The sequence below is a fragment of the Hemitrygon akajei genome, chromosome 32 (genome assembly GCF_048418815.1).
Source record: "Hemitrygon akajei chromosome 32, sHemAka1.3, whole genome shotgun sequence".
Taxonomy (NCBI): domain Eukaryota; kingdom Metazoa; phylum Chordata; class Chondrichthyes; order Myliobatiformes; family Dasyatidae; genus Hemitrygon; species Hemitrygon akajei.
Window position 1 is genome coordinate 33,090,503 of NC_133155.1, and position 20,547 is coordinate 33,111,049.

The 20,547-nt window shown below is 48.7% G+C and overlaps 1 protein-coding gene across 1 annotated transcript in view; it reads right to left on the reverse strand.

Annotated features, from left to right (window-relative positions):
• Nucleotides 1–20,547, reverse strand: part of tinagl1 (tubulointerstitial nephritis antigen-like 1) — a 79,206-nt gene that overhangs the window by 57,198 nt on the left and 1,461 nt on the right. Inside the window, exons 3-4 of the mRNA XM_073034390.1 lie at nt 17,716–17,779; nt 2,778–2,867 (exon numbers count right to left, since the gene is read on the reverse strand). Coding sequence (XP_072890491.1) covers nt 2,778–2,867; nt 17,716–17,779 — 154 coding nt within the window. The remainder of the gene's footprint in view (nt 1–2,777; nt 2,868–17,715; nt 17,780–20,547) is intronic.

The window sequence follows — 20,547 nt, forward strand, 5'->3', positions numbered from 1 at the left end:
CTCTGACCACTGCGCTACCGTTTCCAAAAGCTAATTCACACCCGCCCTACACACAAGTAACAGTCTCTAAGATTGGAGTGCGAGTGTTAGAGAGAGCAGACTCGGGCAAAACCGGCCTTCCTTCGGCGGCTGAGGCACGGGGAGTGCGAGTGTTAGAGAGAGCAGACTCGGGCAAAGCCGGCCTTCCTTCGGCGGCTGAGGCACGGGGAGTGCGAGTGTTAGAGAGAGCAGACTCGGGCAAAGCCGGCCTTCCTTCGGCGGCTGAGGCACGGGGAGTGCGAGTGTTAGAGAGAGCAGACTCGGGCAAAGCCGGCCTTCCTTCGGCGGCTGAGGCACGAGGAGTGCGAGTGTTAGAGAGAGCAGACTCGGGCAAAGCCGGCCTTCCTTCGGCGGCTGAGGCACGGGGAGTGCGAGTGTTAGAGAGAGCAGACTCGGGCAAAGCCGGCCTTCCTTCGGCGGCTGAGGCACGGGGAGTGCGAGTGTTAGAGAGAGCAGACTCGGGCAAAGCCGGCCTTTCTTCGGCGGCTGAGGCACGGGGAGTGCGAGTGTCGGTGTCAGAGACACAAACTCGGCCACAAATAAAAGGAGCGCAGGCTCGAGTGGAGCAGCCAGTGACAGAGCGTGAAGGCTTTGGCTTAACAGGCTTCGGTGTGAACAGGCAAAGGCATAGTTAAGAACAGGCGAGCCCTTTTAACACAGTGTAGTCAGGGTGGAATGCTCCTCCTGTCAGACGTGGGAGTTCGGGACACCTGACGGCCTCCCTGATGACTACATCTGCGGGAAGTGCACCCATCTTCAGTGCCTGACTGACCGGGCCAAGAAGTCGGATGTACAGAGGATCATTCAGGAGGCTGAAGATAACATAGCCGTAACTTTTGAAGAGGTGGTCACACCCAGAGTACAGGCTTCAGAGAGTGGATGGCTGACTACCAGGAGAGGTAAGGGGATGAAGAGTTCATTCTCCTCAGCAACAAGTATACCCCTCTGGATACTGCTGCTGGGGGTTGGGGGGGAATGACCCATATTGGATCATGGCAGCAGCCAGGCTGGAGGCACTGTGGCCGGCTCTGAGGCACAATAGGGAAGGGTAAAGTCAGGCTGTGCGGTAGTTACAGGTGACGCGATAGTTCAGGGGACAGAGAGGAGATTCTGTGGCTGCAAAAGAGACACCAGGGATGGTGTGTTGCCTCCCGGGTACAAGGGTCCATGATGTATCAGAGCGACTGCAGGATATTCTCAAGGGGGAGGGGGAACAGCTAGAAGTCATGGTGCATATTGCAATGAGATGGGCAGAAAGGGGGAAGAGGTCCTACACAGTGAGTTAGCAGAGAGACTGAAGAGAAAGACCTCTTAGGTTGTAATCTCTGGATTACTCCCTGTGCCCGGGGCTAGTGCAGGTAGGAATGGGGTGATCACACAGACAAATGAGTGGCTGCAGGGGACGTGGTTTCAAGTTATTGGATCATTGGAACCTTTTCTGGAGAAGGGGTGACCTGACAAGAGGGACAGGTTTCACCTGAACTGGAGGGAAACCAATATCAATAGTTTCGCTGATGCTACTAGGAAGGGATTAAGCTGGATTTGCAGGGGGCTGGGAACCAGAGCCCTAGGGGAGTAAGGGAGGTGTCAGACCAGAAGATAGATGTCAGGGAAAGTATTGAAAGGCAAAACCAAAATAATCAAAATTGATGGGTTGGATAGTTTTTCAATGTCTACATTTTAATGCTAGGAGTATTATAGGCAAGAGTAATAAACTTAGAGCGTGGATCTGTACATGGAGCTAAGATGTTGTAGCCATTACTGAAAACTTGGTTGAGAGAGGGATGGGAATGAGAGATTTTCAAAGATTTAGAAAAAATAGAGGGGAAGCTAAAAGGGGTGGAGGGAGGGTCGTGTTGCACTACTGATCAGGGACAATATCACAGCGTTAATTGGGAAAACCTTTTCTCAGACAAGTCCACATCAGACACGTGGAGGGTGTTTAAAGATCAATTGCACAGAGTACAGGAAAGGTATGGTCCTGTTAGAAGGAAGGGCAGGAATGGAAAGATAAGAGATCCTTGGATGACCAGAGAGGTGATGAGTTTAGTCAAGAAGAAAAAGGAAGTGTATGTAAAGCCTTTGAAGTTAGGATGGAATGAATCACTTTGAGAATGAAGAAGCCAGAAAAGAAATTAGGAAAACCAGGACGGGCCATGAGAAGTCCTTGGCAAGTAGATTAAGCTGAATTCCAAGGCATTCTATACGTAGATCAAAAGTAAGAGGATAACTAGGAAGAGGCTGGGACCACCGAAGGATAAAGAGGGGAACATTTGCTTGGATGCAGAGAATGTGAGTGAGGTACTTAATGAGCACTTGGCTTCAGTATTTACCAAGGAAAAGGATGTGGAGGACCAGGAGATCAGTGCTGAGTGTATAAATACATTAGGGCGTTTAGAGGTCAAGGAGGAGGAGCTCCTGATGTGTATTTTGGTGGATAAGTCCCCAGGGCCTGATGGGATTTACCCCAGGTTAGTGAAGGAGGCAAGAGAAGAACCTACTGGGCCTTTGACCAGATAGAGTGGGCTTTTAAGAGACATTTGGATAGGCACATGGACGTAAGGGAGATCGAGGGATATGGACATGGTGTAGGTTGGAGGGATTAAGGTTTGGGTGGTTTTGATTTGCTTTTTAGCTGTTTCAACATAACGCTGTGGGCTGAATGGACTGTTCCTGTGCTGTACGTTCTAATAGCTCGCGCCCGAGTGACGTGTGCAGTCTGGAAGAGTGACACCTACCCATAGTCTCCATGGTTGATGCTACGGATCATTTCCTCATTGATGAGACAAGCATGTTGCTCACAGTCCCAGTGACCACTGCTGCAGGTGCTGAGGAAAGACACGCGAAAGACATCATTACACAACGTGAATCAGAGCCAGAGAGAGCTGAGCAATGCTGCCCTTAAAGCCAGCAACGTGGGGGAACACGGCTGAGCACAGGCCTGCTCCCATTGTTCCTTGGTCAAAGAACAAGACCAGGGCAGGGATGTGTGACAAGGAGCCTGTGCTGGTGATCATCCCTGAAGCCCCGTTTCTGGCATTCACAGGGAATGGCTCTGCTCTCGTCTTACCGGGCTGTTACACTTTGTTGGAAAACCCTGTAACATGCACTGCATTCTTACCAGTCTCTGCAATCCCATCACTAAAACATCATCTGTCTACCTCAAATACAAAAAAAAATGCAGATCCTGAAGATCTGAAACAAAAACAATGTTTGAAACTCTCAATACTTTTAAGCAAAGGCCGGTTTTGAACGTTAGCTCCGGATGAATGGTCTCCGTCCAGGATATCAAGTCCATTTCACTCTGCAGATTCTGCCTGACATGCTGAATTTGCTGCAGATTCCAGCATCAGCAGCGTCCCCAGCAACACAGGGTCCTTGGAGAGCATGCCCAGGGTTCTCTCAATATCAACAAGGCAGTTACAGGACATCTGCTTTTAATGGCCGAAGAGCTAAATCAGTGAAGTTATACTGGAGCTGCATAAGACACTAGTATATCAGAGTGAAGTTCCTGCAAAGGGCTTAGGTCCCCACAGAACAGGAAGGAAGTGACTGCTTTGGAAAGAGTTTACAAGAATATCAACAGATCTGAAGAAACTTTAGCTACAACAATAAGATTAGACGTTGGCCTTTTGTTTCTGTGTTGAGATGATGTAGTGGACATTCAATTAGGATTTATAAAGTCATGAGAGGCGTTGACGGTGAGAATTGAAAGATTCTATTTTCCCTTGGTAGTTGATAACTAGAAGGAGGTGGGCCAGTGGAAGGTTAAGAGAGCTGAAGAGAATGTTTTCACCCAGAGGATGGGGTTGGTTGGTTTGTTGCATTTGGACAGGTTAGGTGGAAATGTCTGCAGGAGCTCTCAGTGTGTTGGATCATCTGAAAGTTCTGACAGGAAATGGGCAGCCCAAGCACTGCTGGCTTCTGTCCAAGAGGCCCCGAGCAGGGTGCGACATTGCTGCCTCTAGACTCTGTAGGTTGAAAGTTCAAACCCCATTAGAGCCCGAATTTTGGTAGCTATCGACACATAAACAAATTGCTAGAGGAACTCAGCAGAAAGTCTGTGGAAGGGAGTAAACAGTCAATGTTTCAGGCTGAAATTCTTCATCTCTTCCCCCAACCCCCTCCTCACCTATCACCTACCCGTTTGTACACCTCCCCCCCCTTCCATTCCTGAAGAAAGGACTGAGGCTGAAATGTTGACCGTTTATTCCCCTCCACAGACGCTGGCTTACCTGCCGAGTTCCTCCAGCATTTTCCGTAAGTTGCTCTGGATTTCCAGCACCTGCTGAGTCTTGTGTGCCTCAGTTCTAGACCAAGGGAAGCCCTTTGGCTTGCATCCCAAGAACTCAGGATATCCGTTGCGGACCGGGCACAGGAACACTGAATACAGTAGACAAGGTTGGAGGAAGAGCATACAAATGCTTGCCTCATTTGGAAGGGCTGTTTAGGTCCCTGGATGGTGGTGAGGGGTGAGCAATGCATCATCCGTCCATTGTTCTTCATCCCTTCTCAGCCCCTACAAGCCAGTATCTCACCCCTCTCCTCTTTATACTGGCTATCTTGCCTCTGTACTCTGTTCCCTGTTGTAGGGTCCAAGACTTGAAACATCAATGTTTCCTTTTCTTCCCCAAAGGTGCCACTTGACCCAAAGTTCCTCCAACTCCAAGTACAGTCATTAGTTTTGGAGTTATAATGGAGGTCCAGTCAACAGGGCTGTGGGGAGAAGGCTCTCGGGATGACTAGTTACCTTAAAGAAGTGGTCTTACAACAGCATGTTATATCGTTTGCTGTATCTTATCCATCTGTTCAATGGTTAACTTCATCGCAGTGTTGAATTTCTATTTTTACTGACCTCTCTTATTCTGTGGAAGAAGTATGAAGGTAATCCTTTTAAGGAAAAGTTAGTTTGGAATTCCAGCTGGTGCTCTGCATTCATAGTTATCGTGTTTTGGCTGAAGTTTTGCTCCTTGTTATGACCAGCAGACATGCAAGGTTACATTTGTTAATGGGGCATTACTGGCCTCCTCATTCCTCCTCGGCTACTCCCCACAGACTCATTTCATGTAGTTTGCAGAAACGTGGCCAGTTAATAAGTACTGAAGCTTTTCAAAATAAATCCTGAAAGTTAATGATTCCTGATTCTCCCTCACTCTCTAATGAGCTTCGTGAAAGTACAACCTGTTTTAATTAATTCCGATTCAAACCCGTTGCCCCTCCCTATTCAGGAGGTCGGTACTTTTTCCAGATCCATTCATTCACAACACCCAACCTTGGAGAAACATCAAGAAAGAATAATGACTAAAACAAATAAGCCTGGTCCCTGACTCACTTAAAAATCACAAGTTTTTAATTCAATTACGAAATCATTTGTGGTTCTATTCATAGTCTCAGTGCATATCAAAGCATTGCATAAAGTCACCAGTCACTACAAATCAGCAGAACGCTATTCAGCCTATTGTCTGTACCGACTATGTAGAACGATCCCTTTCCTCAATTCTATCATCTCGAGCACTGATCCAATTTCTTCCCGAGATTATTGACAGCTCCCACTTTTACCAGCCTTACGGGCAGTGAGTCCCTGCTTAGTATCACTTTCTGCAGAAGAACAGCTGTTCCTCACATCCTTCTTGTATCCCCTTTGAAGTCGTGCCCCAAAGGTTTTCATTTACATCGTTAAAACCTGTCATAATCTCGTACACCTTTGTCAGCTCTCTCCTTGGCATCCTTTGCGCAAAGAACAACCTCAGCTTCTTCACCCCGACCCTGCAGCTGAAGTTAACCAACCTTCCACCCTCCGCAGCACCTTCTCCAAGCTGGTGATCTCAAAGGTCCGGCTGGACCACCATTAAAGCTTTAGCTGCACTTTTCTGCCTCTGTTACTCACCTGCTGAATGGTGTGCGTCTCAAATAGCCTCTGACAACCAAGTCCAGCTCCTGGCTTAGCTGCTAACTGGCAGGGAAAGGGGGCTTACTGTTGCTCTGGGCAGATGGGGCTTGCCAGCTGTGGATGGCAGCTCATCGAGAAGGAAATCTCTGACCTCAACTTCCACTGCCTTGCACCTCTCTTGGGGAAGGCTTTGGGAGTAAACCCTGAGGGAAAGTCTGGAGCTGGAGTCCCTAAGGCAGTCCTACACGGACTGGCAACTCCTGCGATGCTGCTGGAGCCAAACTGTATTGGTCTCTGCCAATCTTTGGCTTCATCAGATGTGTGGAGAGAAGGAGCTTGCTACACAGGCAACAGCTTGCTCTCCATATTGTGCTGCCCTGGCTTACGTATCTAGACAGCTAGGACATAACATTCACAGACAACCCTGACTGACAGAGCTCCATACCATATTATCAAAACCCAAGACCCTAATTTGCGAAGCCTGTAATTTCTCCACACGACCAGACTCCCCCCGAGGTGTTCCTGCACACTTTGGAACAGGTTACCTTTTTCTTTCCCTTTAACCAAACTGTCCTAAACTGCCTGGTGATTATCCTTTGGTTTTGTTGGATTGGCTTTCAATTGCTGTTTTCTTGCAGTTTAACTTTATCTATGCTTGCTTAAGTTTGTTTGTAAATTTTTAAAATCAGGTTTTCAGTAACTTGTAGTACGACCTCTGTACTTTCCTTGTCAAAGCCTGAGAAGTCATGGCAGCATCAATCAAAACTGTCCTTGCTCTCTCACAAGCTGTTCTTATCAGACAAAGCCCCCACCTACAGAATAAAGAGGGACCACAGTTTCCAAACTCTAGTTTTCTGTACTTTCCTCTTTACTTGCCTTGCTGGAACTGATTCATACCATGATGAACAGCTCATAAAATGGCTGTCTCACACCTCTTTCTGCAGAGCCTTCTGGGCAGCATCTCCAGACCCAACAATTTTACTCTCACCGCTGACCACAACCTCATTACCAGAAAATGTTGAAACTTTTACGCTGCACTCAGAGTCAAGTAATATTGAAGATTGCGGTGGTCTGAACTTTGACTCCCGAGAACACTGCGGTGTCCCACCCACCAGCCTGGAAAACTGCCACTTACCACAACAATAGCTTCTGTCCTTTAATTACAAAACCAGCAATGACATCACCGTTCCATAAATTTCAATTTTTTCCCACAAGGCTTTTATGTTACTTGGTCAAACACTTTGTGAAAACTAACACAAAGAACATTGACCAGATTCTATTCATCAACCTTTTCTGGTAATTTGTCAAAAATCTTACTTGATTAGTTCAATAAGATCTTCCCTTTAAAATTCATACTATCATATTAAATTAAATATTCCCAAGAAATACATTGCTCATTTTTCCTAACTGATTTTTCTAAAACTTTATCCACTACTTACGTTAAACTCACTGGTCTTCACTTATGACTTGAAAAAGGTTGCAATTTTTCAATCCAGATTCCAATCCTCTGACACCAACCCCAATCTAGGGAGGGTTGGAAGATTACATCAAGCCCTTGTACTGTCTCCACCACTGTTTCCTTTAGCAATCTATCTGTTCCCTGAAAGAGGCATCATGGGCAGATGGGCTGGTGAAGAAGGCATCTGGAACAGTGGCATTCATCAGTCAGGGCACCGAGTACAGGAATTAGGACGTTACGTTGCTATTGTACAAGATGCTGGTGAGGCCACCCCGGGAATATTGTGTACCGTTTTGGTTACCCTTTTATAGGAAAGATGTCACTAAGCTGGAAAGAGTGCAAAGAAGATTTACGAGAATGTTGTCAGGACTCGAGGGCCCGAGTTATAGGGAGAGGCGAAGTAGTTTAGGACTTTATTCCTTGGCATAGGAGACTGAGGGGTGATCACACAGAGGTGTACAAAAATCATGAGAGGCATGATGGGGTGAATGCACATAGTCTTCCCCCCCTCCAAGGAAGAGCAATCCAACACTAGAGGAGAGAGGGGAAAGGTTTATAAGGGACCAAGGGGCAACTTCTTCACAGAGAGGGTGGTGCGTATCGGAACGAACTGCTGGGGGAATAATTGAAGCAGCTACAATAACATTCAAAAGACACTTGAGAAAGTAGATGGATAGAAAAAGCTTGGAGCAGACCTCCTAACCTGGAGTCCATGGATCCTCTGCTTAATGGTATTGGTCCATGGCATAGAAAAGGCTGGGAACCCCTGGTTCAGAGGTATATGAATCAAATGGGACTAACTTAGGTGGGCACCTTGATTGCATGGACAAAGTGGGCATGGGCTTCAGGGCCTGTTTCCGTGTTGTTTGACTTGATGACAATGTACCAGATGACTAATCCACTCTATGTAATGCAGCACTCGGTTCACCCTCTATCATTTCCACCCCTTCCACTGACTCTACAGTCCCATCTTCCACTGATATTAAGACTGCTGCTTCTTGCTCGCAGAATCAGAGAGTAGCTAGAGCACGGAAGGGGATTATTTGGCTCATTGACTCTGTATCAACCCCATGTAGGACTAATCCAGCTGATCTTCCTTCAGTCCCATCTCCTCATTCCAGACTACATCACTTCCTACGTAAAAACGTTTTGTCTCACATCACTTTTGTAAACACTGAAACAAAGCACTCAGGGATCTTTGCCCTATATGCTTTTGTCCTGTACCCTAATACCACAGGATCTAGCAGCAGAATTAGCCCACTTACTTATCAAGCCTCCACTATTTAATCATGGCTGACTCTTTTCCAGCTTCATTCTCCCACCTTCTCTTTGTAGCCTTTAACATCTTACCAATCAGTCTCTGCCTTAAATACACCTAATGATTTAGATTACACAGTCCTCTCTACCGACAAATTCTATAGATTTGCTAGCCTCCTAGCTGAAGAAATGTATCCTTTTTGCATTCCTGAAGGGACAGCCCTTTATTCTGAGGTTGAGTCCTCAGACCTTGGTTTCTCCTACTAATGTAAGCATTCTCTCCAAATCCAGGCCTCCTCCTATCCCAGATGTTTGAACGAGATCATCCCCTTGTCCTTCTGAACTCTACCACGTACAGGCCTGAAGACACCAACAGCTTCTCATATGTTAAGTTTTCCAACTCTGGGATCATTCTTATGAATCGTGTTGGAACCCCGTCCAGAGCCGTCGCTAAGGGGCCCAAAATTGTTCACAATATTGGAGTATTGTTCACAATGCGCCAAGTGCAGCCTGACCTCCTCAGTCATCTCCATATTTGAGATCTATATCCAGGTAAGGGTCGCTCTTTTTTATTACCCATTTGCTATTTACATGCTCGTAAAAGACTAAGGGAAATGAGCTGTTCCTGCCTCTATTTTTTTTTTGCGCTCTTATGTTTTGCAACCAAAATAACTTGCCTGACGGACTTCCATGACTTCCCTGAGGAAGTGACCATTCAAGCAGAGAATGATAAACCTTGTTGAAATGTTGTATTACAAAACTTCAAAGGACTTTTGACATAGAGCAATCAAAGTTCTCAGCCAGTGTAAACTTTAGACTAGATTAGACGCTAGTAAAGGGCGAAGGTGGCAAAGATAGTCCTGCTGAAGGGTCTCGGCCCGAAACATCGACTGTTGTGTGTGTGAGTGTGTGCGCACGTTGACTGTTGTGTGTGTGAGAGCGCGCGCACGTTGGCTGTTGTGTGTGAGAGCGCGCGCACGTTGGCTGTTGTGTGTGTGAGAGCGCGCGCACGTTGGCTGTTGTGTGTGAGAGCGCGCGCACGTTGGCTGTTGTGTGTGTGAGCGCGCGCACGTTGGCTGTTGTGTGTGCGAGCGCGCGCGCACGTTGACTGTTGTGTGTGCGAGCGCGCGCGCACGTTGGCTGTTGTGTGTGCGAGCGCGCGCGCACGTTGGCTGCTGTGTGTGCGAGCGCGCGGCGCACGTTGGCTGTTGTGTGTGCGAGCGCGCGCGCACGTTGGCTGTTGTGTGTGCGAGAGCGCGCGCACGTTGGCTGTTGTGTGTGAGAGCGCGCGCACGTTGGCTGTTGTGTGTGTGAGCGCGCGCACGTTGGCTGTTGTGTGTGCGAGCGCGCGCGCACGTTGACTGTTGTGTGTGCGAGCGCGCGCGCACGTTGGCTGTTGTGTGTGCGAGCGCGCGCGCACGTTGGCTGTTGTGTGTGCGAGCGCGCGCGCACGTTGGCTGTTGTGTGTGCGAGCGCGCGCGCACGTTGGCTGTTGTGTGTGCGAGCGCGCGCGCACGTTGGCTGTTGTGTGTGCGAGAGCGCGCGCACGTTGGCTGTTGTGTGTGCGAGAGCGCGCGCACGTTGGCTGTTGTGTGTGCGAGAGCGCGCGCACGTTGGCTGTTGTGTGTGCGAGAGCGCGCGCACGTTGACTGTTGTGTGTGCGAGCGCGCGCACGTTGACTGTTGTGTGTGCGAGCGCGCGCGCACGTTGACTGTTGTGTGTGCGAGCGCGCGCGCACGTTGACTGTTGTGTGTGCGAGCGCGCGCACGTTGACTGTTGTGTGTGAGCGCGCGCACGTTGACTGTTGTGTGTGAGCGCGCGCACGTTGACTGTTGTGTGTGAGAGAGCGCGCGCACGTTGACTGTTGTGTGTGTGAGCGCGCGCACGTTGACTGTTGTGTGTGTGAGCGCGCGCACGTTGACTGTTGTGTGTGTGAGCGCGCGTGCATGTTGGCAGGAGGTGGGGACAGGTTAGCTCACGAAGGAGAAGAGGTGATGTAGGGAGTGTAGTGCCATTTTGGTAATAGCTGTTACTTCACTTGTCAAACTCAGCAGAGTCAACACCCTCAAAAGGTCAAGAAATGTGTGCAGAGGAACGGGACCCTCACTGGACAATTGGCAGAGAGAAACGGGCAGGTTGAGTTCTCGTTTACAGGAGAATCAATGGGAGAGTTTGCATGCCACACTTATGGCTGTGTGGGTTTCCTGCCATGTCATAAAGAAACTCCCAGTAAATTGATCTAAGTGTGTAAGTGAGTAGCAGAGTCCGAGGAGGAATGATGGGGATTGGGAAAACTGTCTGGTACAGAGTCAACGTTGCTGAAAACGGCCAGAGAACAGTAACCATCTGCATCCCGATCCCCCATCATCGGGAGCACCTGTCCCTGCTGGGACTCATCTGCTACAGAAACCCATCCACACTTGTCCGAGATTGGATTAGTGCCCTGCTTCACCCAAAGTGAGAAGTACGGAGGGACATTTCCAGGTCCTGTTGCACCTCAGCGGCCCGGATTCAGAGCAAAGCTGTCGCGTGTCGAGATCATTGCAAGCCAACTGCAGAATTGGTCAATGTAAGGGGAAGGTGGAAATGAGCACAGCAGATGGATTCCAGCAGTGCAGAACATACCAGGGGGTTTGGCTAACCTTGGCACTTCACCTGTCCAACCAATCAAAGCAGTGTTCATACAAAACCAACAGGTTGTTGAGCTGTACCAGCCAGACCAGAAAGAGATGAGGAAGAGAGATGTTGCAAACGCTGCACAGAGTTACAGCCTTCCCACTGTCACCACTGGGTCTCATTCCAGGTATTAGGCTCTGGAGACAGGTCCATCAAATCAGCTCTCCACTCCCTCCACTGTCCCCAAAACAGCACAGAATACCTTGCTGGCTGATTCACCATTACTGCTTCGGTAGGTAGGCCACATCTCAGAGTTAAAGGTACAGGGCCTTCAGCCCACTGAGTCTGTGCTTACCGACAATCATCCATTATACTAATCCTACAATAACACATCTTATTCTTCCCCCCCCCCCCCCACCACCCCGAGGTCACCTACACACCAGGGGCACATCATGGCCACTAATTATCCTATCAGTCCTCATGGCCGTGGGAGGGACCGAGAGCATCCAGCGAAAATCTGCACGGTCACATGGAGAACGTGCAAACTCCACGCAGACAGAGCTGGGTGTCCGGTGTTGTGGGGGTTCAGCTCTAGCCACTGTGTTACCTGACACCGCCTAGCACCACTGTCTGCACACAGCACTCATCACTATCACCCTCAAGGCAACTACTTACAGCATTAACCATCACCATTCCAACAACTGGTTAATGCATTATTTTAAACAGTCAAGGCATAACTTAAAATTATATAAATAACTGAACTACTCTAGACACTGGACTTCACAAAGATGTGAACAAATTCTTTTATTCTGTTCCTGGAACAGAAAATTGTCTCCAGGAAGAGGTCATTGAAGTTCCATGGCTAAAATTCATCAACCACCCACATGTGCGTAAACAACCTGTGTACAAAATTGCACAGAATTTCCGCCTTCCCCTGAGTAACACTTTAGGGTAGAGAACATTCCACATTGTCACGCTTCCCGGGATTCCAGGGTTCAGCACATGTAGAACTGGGATATTCCAAAGGAAGCCTGATGTGACATTGTCTGCTGCCCATTCGCATTGCTCAGGAGTGGGTCACAAGGTGACTGGACTTTGGAAGCAGAGCAACGTTGGAAAATGCTTCACAACTCAATCAAAGTGTAGCAACATTCTTTCCACTTGAGTCAGCCTTCTCCAAGCGTCCCTCTCATTGTTAACTCTGGGAGATACAAGCCCTGCACCTGGCCTCGTTCTAACAGAGGCAGACACACCAGTGAAAGGGCTATTTAGCAACATGAAGGAGTTTAACAAGGTGATACGTGCACGAGGAGTTTCAACTGGAGAAGCTGGGGTCCTCCTCTTGAGTAGGAAAGCCAAAAGGAGATTTTGTAGCTTTGAAATAGTAACTGGGAACAGCAGTTCCAAAGGCAGGCAGATGAGCAGCCAGTGCAGACATTTGCCAATGAAACCCCACAGAAAACTCAGAACTCCTTCACATGGAGGTGTTATGATTTCGGAAGAACCCCGAGTTGGCAGCACAGGTTCATTGGCAAGTTGACCTAGGATACTAGGCAAAGGCAGAAGAGAAGAACTTGCTGGGCTTTGGGAAGGGCAGGGAAGTGGGACTGATTAGACTGCTTCTTCAGTGAGATGGCATGCCTCCCCTCTTCACACAGCACCAACTTCATTGGAGATGGTCCTACAGGCTAACCAACCACAGGCACCAAGCTCTAATCTATTCAGCTTATCAAGAACAGAGTGACAACACACAACACTCCCACTCCTCTGCTCTACCTCAAAAACTATCTGAAACTAATGACAGTTCCCTCAGGGCTGTGCAGGAGCAGACATTGGGAAATTGGTATGTTTTTGATTAAGGGTGAATGGGATTGAACAATGTATCAGCCCGGTTGAATGGTGGAGCAGTCTCAATGGTTTGAACAGCCCTATCCTGCTCCTATGCAGTATGTTATAGTCTTACAATAGCGGCAAATGGTAGCACATTAGCATAGCAGTTAGCACAATGCTTTACAGTACTGGCTGTTAGACTGTGTTTTGATTCCTGCCGCTGTTTGTAAAGAGTTTGTACATTCTCTGTCTCTGTGTGGGTTTCCTCCGGGTGCTCTGGTTTCCTCCCACAGTCCAAAGATCTTAGCAAACTGTGGGCATGCTATGTTGGTGCTAGAAGTGTGGCAACACTTGTGGGCTGCCCCCCTGGACAGTTCTTGCTGATTTGATGCATTTCACTGCAGGTTTCGATGTACACACGTGTGACAATCAAAGCCAATCTCTCACCTCATCTTAAATGGTGTTTCTCAGCAGAGGCTACAGCATATTTCACTTATCACTTTAAGGAAAAAGCACACTTGGCTTTAGGGAGGAGTAGGGAAGGCTGCACAGAGAAAATACTGTACATCGGTTTCAGGAAGTCTCAGACACTGGCACAGGACAGAGTTCAAACTCCAGTCTGTCCCAGGTCGGAGAGGTGATTGCATTGGGAGCAGCACCAACAACATTATTAATTGACTGATGCATCACATCGCACAAGTGTGATTCACATCCTGCAACCTCAGCAATTCCCCGGCGATGCGATGAGCTGACAGGGCAAGTACTGTGCAGTGTGAACTATCAACCTTTGCCCTACATTACCACCACCACGCAGGCTGCACACACTCCGGGCTGGGAGACGCACTGCCCTGAGCACCATGCTCAGTCACACATCGCTCAGGCATCCACCCCTGCTCCTGATCTTCCAGACTGAAACAATACAGCCACGGAAATTCGGGACAGGGTGGTGATGCTGCTGCTCCCGGTTCATTGTGAAAAAATGTATCTGGGGCTCTGCTTCCCTTCAGGGAAGAACTTTACCAGCATTCGCCGGTGCATTTGACTCCAGAGCCACCAGGTAGCACTGTTCGCTGCCCTCTGCCACGGCCAGGGTACTTACAGTTATCATTACGATGCCACACGTAGACCAAAACATACGGTGGAATGCGTCTTCGATGACTTAACAAAGGGGCAATAAACACCCAGATCCCAGGCACAAAGTGAAATCAAAACCATTGGCTACCCGACACTGAAGATGGTTTGAACTGGACAACATGAACTCAAAACTGCAGGGTGACAGCAAACTGTAACTGGCAGCAGGAATCACGTGACTGCCACTGTCCAATCAAACTCAGCGAGGGAGAACGATTGAGTGACAAGATGAAGACTTGTGAACAAGGCGAGAACACGTGGGCAGTCCGCTGCCTGTGTGTCAGGAGGCCTCAGCTTGGAATGCCAGCTCAGACGGCTGACGAGAATGAAGACCGAGCTGTGGTCTAGAACGGGCATCCGGTGGGAAACACGGTGGTCAGCCTGGGTACCCCCACTGCACAGAGTCTTCCCCACTACTGGGATCGGCCCACACCACAGTCTCAGAGAGCACCAGGGTCATTTACAGAAAGAGCAACACCGAAATTTCGTCTGTGGTGAGATTTACAAATTCAACAATCTGAGAAACAAATGGTTCTGATGTCTGAGCTCATTGTGAGCATTTTTGGGCCCCTTATCTAAGGATGTGCTGTCATTGGAGAGGGTCCAGAGGAGTGTCATGAGAATGATCCCAGGAATGAAAGAGTTAATGGGTCTGGGCCTGTACTCCCTGGAGTTTAGAGAATGAGTGGGGAGAACTCACTGAAACTTATCAAATATTGAAAGGCCTAAATAGAGTGAATGTGGAGAGGATGTTTCCAATGGTGGGGCGTCTAGGTCTAGATGGCACAGCCTCAGAATACAAGGATGTCCACTTAGAACAGAGATGAGGAGGAATTTATTTAGCCAGAGGGTGGTGAATCTGTGGAACTTTTGCCACAGACGGCAGAGAAGGCCAAGTCATTGGGTATATTTAAGGCGCACGTTGATAGGTTTTTGATTAGCAACGACGTCAAAGGTTACGGGGAGAAGGCAGAAGGATGGGATTGAGTGAGATGATGAATCAGTCATGATGGAATGGCGAAGCAGGCAAATGGCCTTACCCTGCTTCTCTGTCTAACAGAGTTCAGGCTTTTCCTCCTCATTTCTCCGTACTATCTTTCCTTTCCCCAGCACACATCAATATAATACAACACCTAAACTTCATCTGCAGAAAGATTTACAATTTCAGCTGTCCAAGAAAAATTATCCTATTGCAGGGCTTCGATCCCAAAGGTCAACAATTACCCTTTGACCACAAGTGCTGCTTGGCCCACTGAGGTCCTCGAGCAGTCTGTATTTCTTGCAAACGTGTTCTCATTCATTCCAAGAACAACTTAATCCTTCCCGACTGTTCTGAAGCCAAGTTGTTTAAAGGGCCATCACTCAGACTACCTTCTTCAGCCTCACTCAGCCCTCTCATCTCCTGTGGTTTCAAATTCAGCCTAACACACAAGCTCTGACTGCTTTCCCTGTGGAGCCGGGCATCATTGTTACTCTTAGCTCCCCAGCCTCAGGACCATTGCAGGGTGCTGCCGATCTCCGACCTCGGACACATCTCACCGCTGCAGGAGGGGAGGTCACTGAAACTCAGTGGTCGAGGAAGACCCCACCTGCAGGCAAGGTGGGAGCCCGCAAGGCGCAGGCATTCATAAAAGAACTGCTGTCCTTCCAGACACATCACTGCAAACTTCTGGAGGGTCTCTGTGACCCCTTCGCCCCGAGGACCCGCTTCTCTTGGGCAGATCTTCAGATTCCGCTAACCCCGGGAAGCAGAGTTCCCTCCTTCACTGCCACAGTAATGATTGAGCAACGTACCCTGTGCCAGAAGAGAGCTGTTACCATTGCAACGTGTTGCAGAATCGCAGTAGCCAGACCCTCAGCCTAACTTGTCCATGTTGACTAATCTGCCCGTGTGACCTAATCCAATTTGCCTCTGCTTGGCCCATATCGTCCGAACCTTTCCTATCCGTCTATCTGTTCAAATACACTTAGCTGACAACTTCTCTGTTTTCGGTACACCTACTCATTAATGCAGATATCTAATCAGCCAATCACCTAGCAGCAACTCCACGCATGCTGGCGTGGTCAAGATGCTCAGACGGTGTTCAGACCAAACATCACAGCGGGGAAGAAGTGTTCCAAGTGTCTCTGACCGTGGCATTTTCACACACAGTAGTCTCTAGAGTTTACAGAGAATGGTATGAAAAAACAAAAAAATTGTCCAGTGAGTAACAGTTCTGCGGCCGAAAATGCCTTATTAATAAGAACGGCCAGACTGGTTCAAGCTAACAGGAAGGCAACGATAACTCAAATAACCATGTGTTACGACAGTGGTGTACAGACCTGCATCTCTAATGCACAGCACATTGAACCCTGAAGGGGATGGGCTCGAGCAGCAGAAGACCATGAACATACTGTACACTCAGTGCCACTTTATTAGGTACCTAATAAAATGGCCACTCTGCGTATCTTTAAATAATTTTATTATACCTGCCTCAGCCACTTCCTCTGGCAGCTCATTCCAGATATCAACCATGCTGTGTGAAGAATTTGTCCCTCACATTTCACCCCATCTATGCCATTCATGATTCACCTCAATAAATACATTTCGTAGTCTACCACCCCCGGGAGTAAAACCCTACCCTGCCCAATCTCTCCCCATCACTCAGGCCCTTGAGAAATTACGGCAGTCTTCTTTATATCTTTCCAGCTTAATGACATATTTTCTACGATAGACAGCTTATCGTGTTCCTTAACCAGCTACCTGCAATGATTGCATCTGCCTTATAGGGTCTGGCAGCTGTGAGAACATCAGAAAGGAATATAGGTACAGCTTTGCATGTGAAATCAGACAACGCCCTCGGTGAAGCTGACAGCTGAGGTCTTTGTACCTCAAACGATCCTCACAACCTGTGATACAAGGGACAGATCTGGAGAAAAGCACACAAAATACTGGAGGACCTCAGTAGGAGAGGCAATATCCATGGAAGGGCTGATGAAGGGTCTCAGCTGTTCATTTTCCTGAGTTGATGCTCCCTGACCTGCTAAGCCCCTCCAGTGTTCTGTACGCATGGACTCAGTTCGCAGTCGAGAAGCGACTGCATTCCTGTAGCACCAAGAGCCGAGCCAGAAACGAAGTGTCGTCAGTTCATCAGCGCAGAGCAGCAGTACCGGGCCAACGATGTTCGATACCCGCGGCTGGACAGCTGCCTATTTAGAAGTGGTGATTACTCACTTCCAAGGATAACCTATCCCTCTCACTGCTCTACCGCTTCCCCCGTCTGCTCACTCCACACACCCACCCTCAGTGTGAAGAAGTTGCCCCTCGTGTCCCTTTCGAATCCTTCTCATATCAGCTTTGAGTTGGTGATTCCCTGAGGAAAAAATGACTGTGTATGCTTCTAGACCCCAGTGACGTCCTTGGATCAGATGTCTACAACTGGCAGTAAGTACTTTCACTAAATGAAAGATTGCAGGATAGTCTGAAGCAGAGTTTGCAGCAAAAAACCCTTACCACAGATTGCAGTTCTCCCTGTAGGTCGCTCCAGCAGGATAAAGCAGTCCATTCCTCAAACACTCTGGAGGAACAAAGAGAAGATTCAAAGTACATTTACTTTTGAAGTATATCTCCAGTATACAACTGTGAGATTCGTCTTCCCACAGACAGCCATGAAACAGAAAACCATCGAACCAGTTTAAAGAAAAACATCAAACTAGCAACAGGGATGGGGGAGGGGCAACAATGGAGTGCACAGGAGAGATAGATCGACTGGCTGAGTGGTGTCACAACAACAACATTGCACTCAACGTTAATAAGACCAAGGAATTCATTGTGGACTTCAGGAAGGGATAGTCAACAAAGCCCACATCAGCAGGAAGAGGTAGTTAATAAAACCCACATCAGTCCTCATTGAGGGGTCTGTGGTAGGAGGGGTAAGCAGCTTCAAGTTTCTGGGCTTCAACATCTTTGAGGATCTATCCTGGATCCACTGGTGCACCTATTCTTCACTGGGAGTCCGAGGAGATAGCCTTTGGAGACAAATCTGTAGATGTACAGATGGAGAGCGTTCTGACTCACCGCATCGCTGCCTGGTATGGTGTCCAGGATTGCAGAGATTTGTACACCCAGCCAGCTTCATCATGGTGGAAACCTACCCCATCACTGAGGGCATCTTCCAGAAGCAGTACCTCAAGGAGGTGATGGCCATCATTAAAGACCTTCTCCATCTGGGACCTTCCCTCTTTGCCACTGGGAATGAAGTACACTGGCCTGAAGACCCACACTCAATAACTGGAACAGCTACTTCCCCTCTGCCAACTCACTTTTAAATGAACGCTACCTCATCATTGGTCTTTTGCGCTGGTTATATTATAACTTAACGGAATGCTTCTGCATTGCATTGTACTGCCTACACCAGTGATAGTAAACCTGATTCTGTCCATACAGAACGATTCATTACAACGGTGCGTTGAGTTAGCAGAAGGTAGAACTAGTAACAGTACAGTATAAAGTATCACAGTTATAGAGATAGCACAGTGCAGACAGTAGGTGCAGGGTCACAAGGAGGTAGACTGCGAGGTCAGGAGATCATCTTACCGTACCGGGAGACCATTCAATGGTCTTATAGGATAGAGCTGGTCTTTGAGCCTGAGGGTTCAATCAATAGACAGATCGGCAGAACCATGGAGGATCCGATAACTGATTGATAGAACATGGTAAGGGGGGAAGGGTCTCTGGATTGACGTCAGAGACCGGAGAGCAAACTCCATCAGAAAGTAAATTGTAGGATTAGGGCAAACACGTGCCTCCATCTAAAATTGGATTAAAGCTGGAGACTAGGCGAGGTGGTCTCCAGTAGCAGTGTCCAACGTGACAGACTGTTGAGGTGGTTCAGCCTATGGTCACCAGATCAAAGTCACCTACCGCAGAGACCAGTGCCATCAGCCGATCGTTACACCTGGTGATGTTACTGTGTGGTGAGGGGGTCTAATTGATATGCCAAATAAGTGTAGGTCTCATTGACACAGCCATCAATCACTGACTGGGAAGGGTCTACACCGATGGTGGCAGTTTATTAGACAGTGGCCTGAAGTTTACAGTCTGGCTCAGTCTCAGAACAGGAGGGCGGCAAATCCACACTGCGTACAACCCCACAGACCGGGGTGGCCTGGTTCTGTCACGGATCAATCGCTTTGTGAAGATTTGGTCACTGCTTGGCGGAGGTGGGAGGACACCGTGCCCACACACAGCGTGACCGAGGAGTTCACTGCTCGGCATGAGACCGGGAAAGGAAAGGGCAGGAATGGGGTAGATGGCGAGTGCCAATGGCCGAGAGAAGGACTCTGTCCAATACTCTGATCAATGTCGCTGAATAGAGGATTCTGTCCAGGACAGGGGCCCTTGCGATCCTCTAAAGACGATGCCTCTCCGGACACCCGTAAGGGGTTGCTCCAACTATACACAAGGCTTTTTCCACTGAGGTTAGGGGAGAAAAAAAACCAGAGGACATGGGCTGAAGGTGAAGGGGGAAAAGTTTAAAGGTAACATTAAGAGGGGGCTTCTTCACACAGAGAGTGGTGGGAGTGTGGAATGAGCTGCCAGATGAAGTGGTAAATGTGGGCTCACTTTTAGCATTTAAGAAAAACTTGGACAGGTACATGGATGAGAGGTGTATGGAGGGATATGGCCCAGGTGCAGGTCAGTGGGACTGGGCAGAAAAATGGTTCAGCACCGCCAAGAAGGGCCAAAGGGCCTGTTTCTGTGCTGTAATGTTCTATGGTTCTATGAAATCCGCCTGCCAGGATGTAGTGACAGCACGGGAGGATCCCAAACACTGTTGAAGATCCCTGAAAACCTGGGTCACTGGACTCTATCCACCACAGGCCCTGAACACCGCCCTCTCTGGTCTTAGGAACACGCAGCGCCTTGCTGAGAGTTTCCCTACCCAACCATGGATCTCCGGAAATTGTTGTCTATGGGGTCAGAAATACTGTCCACTGATTTTCCCAGTGTAGTGAGGATTGTATGAAGTACTTTCACTAGTTTTCCAGAACAGTGAGGATTCTTCAGAATCCAAACGCTGCTCTGCCCGGGGAGTACACCAAAACCCGAACCTTGCTCTCCGGACGCCCGGTACTTGGGGATGGGGGAGGGTTGAGGAGGACCCGGCCACGGTCCACTTCGGTCCTTAACACCGCATGTCCAGAAATTAGCCGTGCCGGGGTATAGGGTGTGCCAGTCGGCGGAGCTGCTTTTCTAACAGCGCCAGAGACCCGGCTTCGAGCCTCGCCTCCGCGGGGTGTGGAGTTTGCACCTGCTCCCTGTGACTGCGTGGGTTTCCTCCGA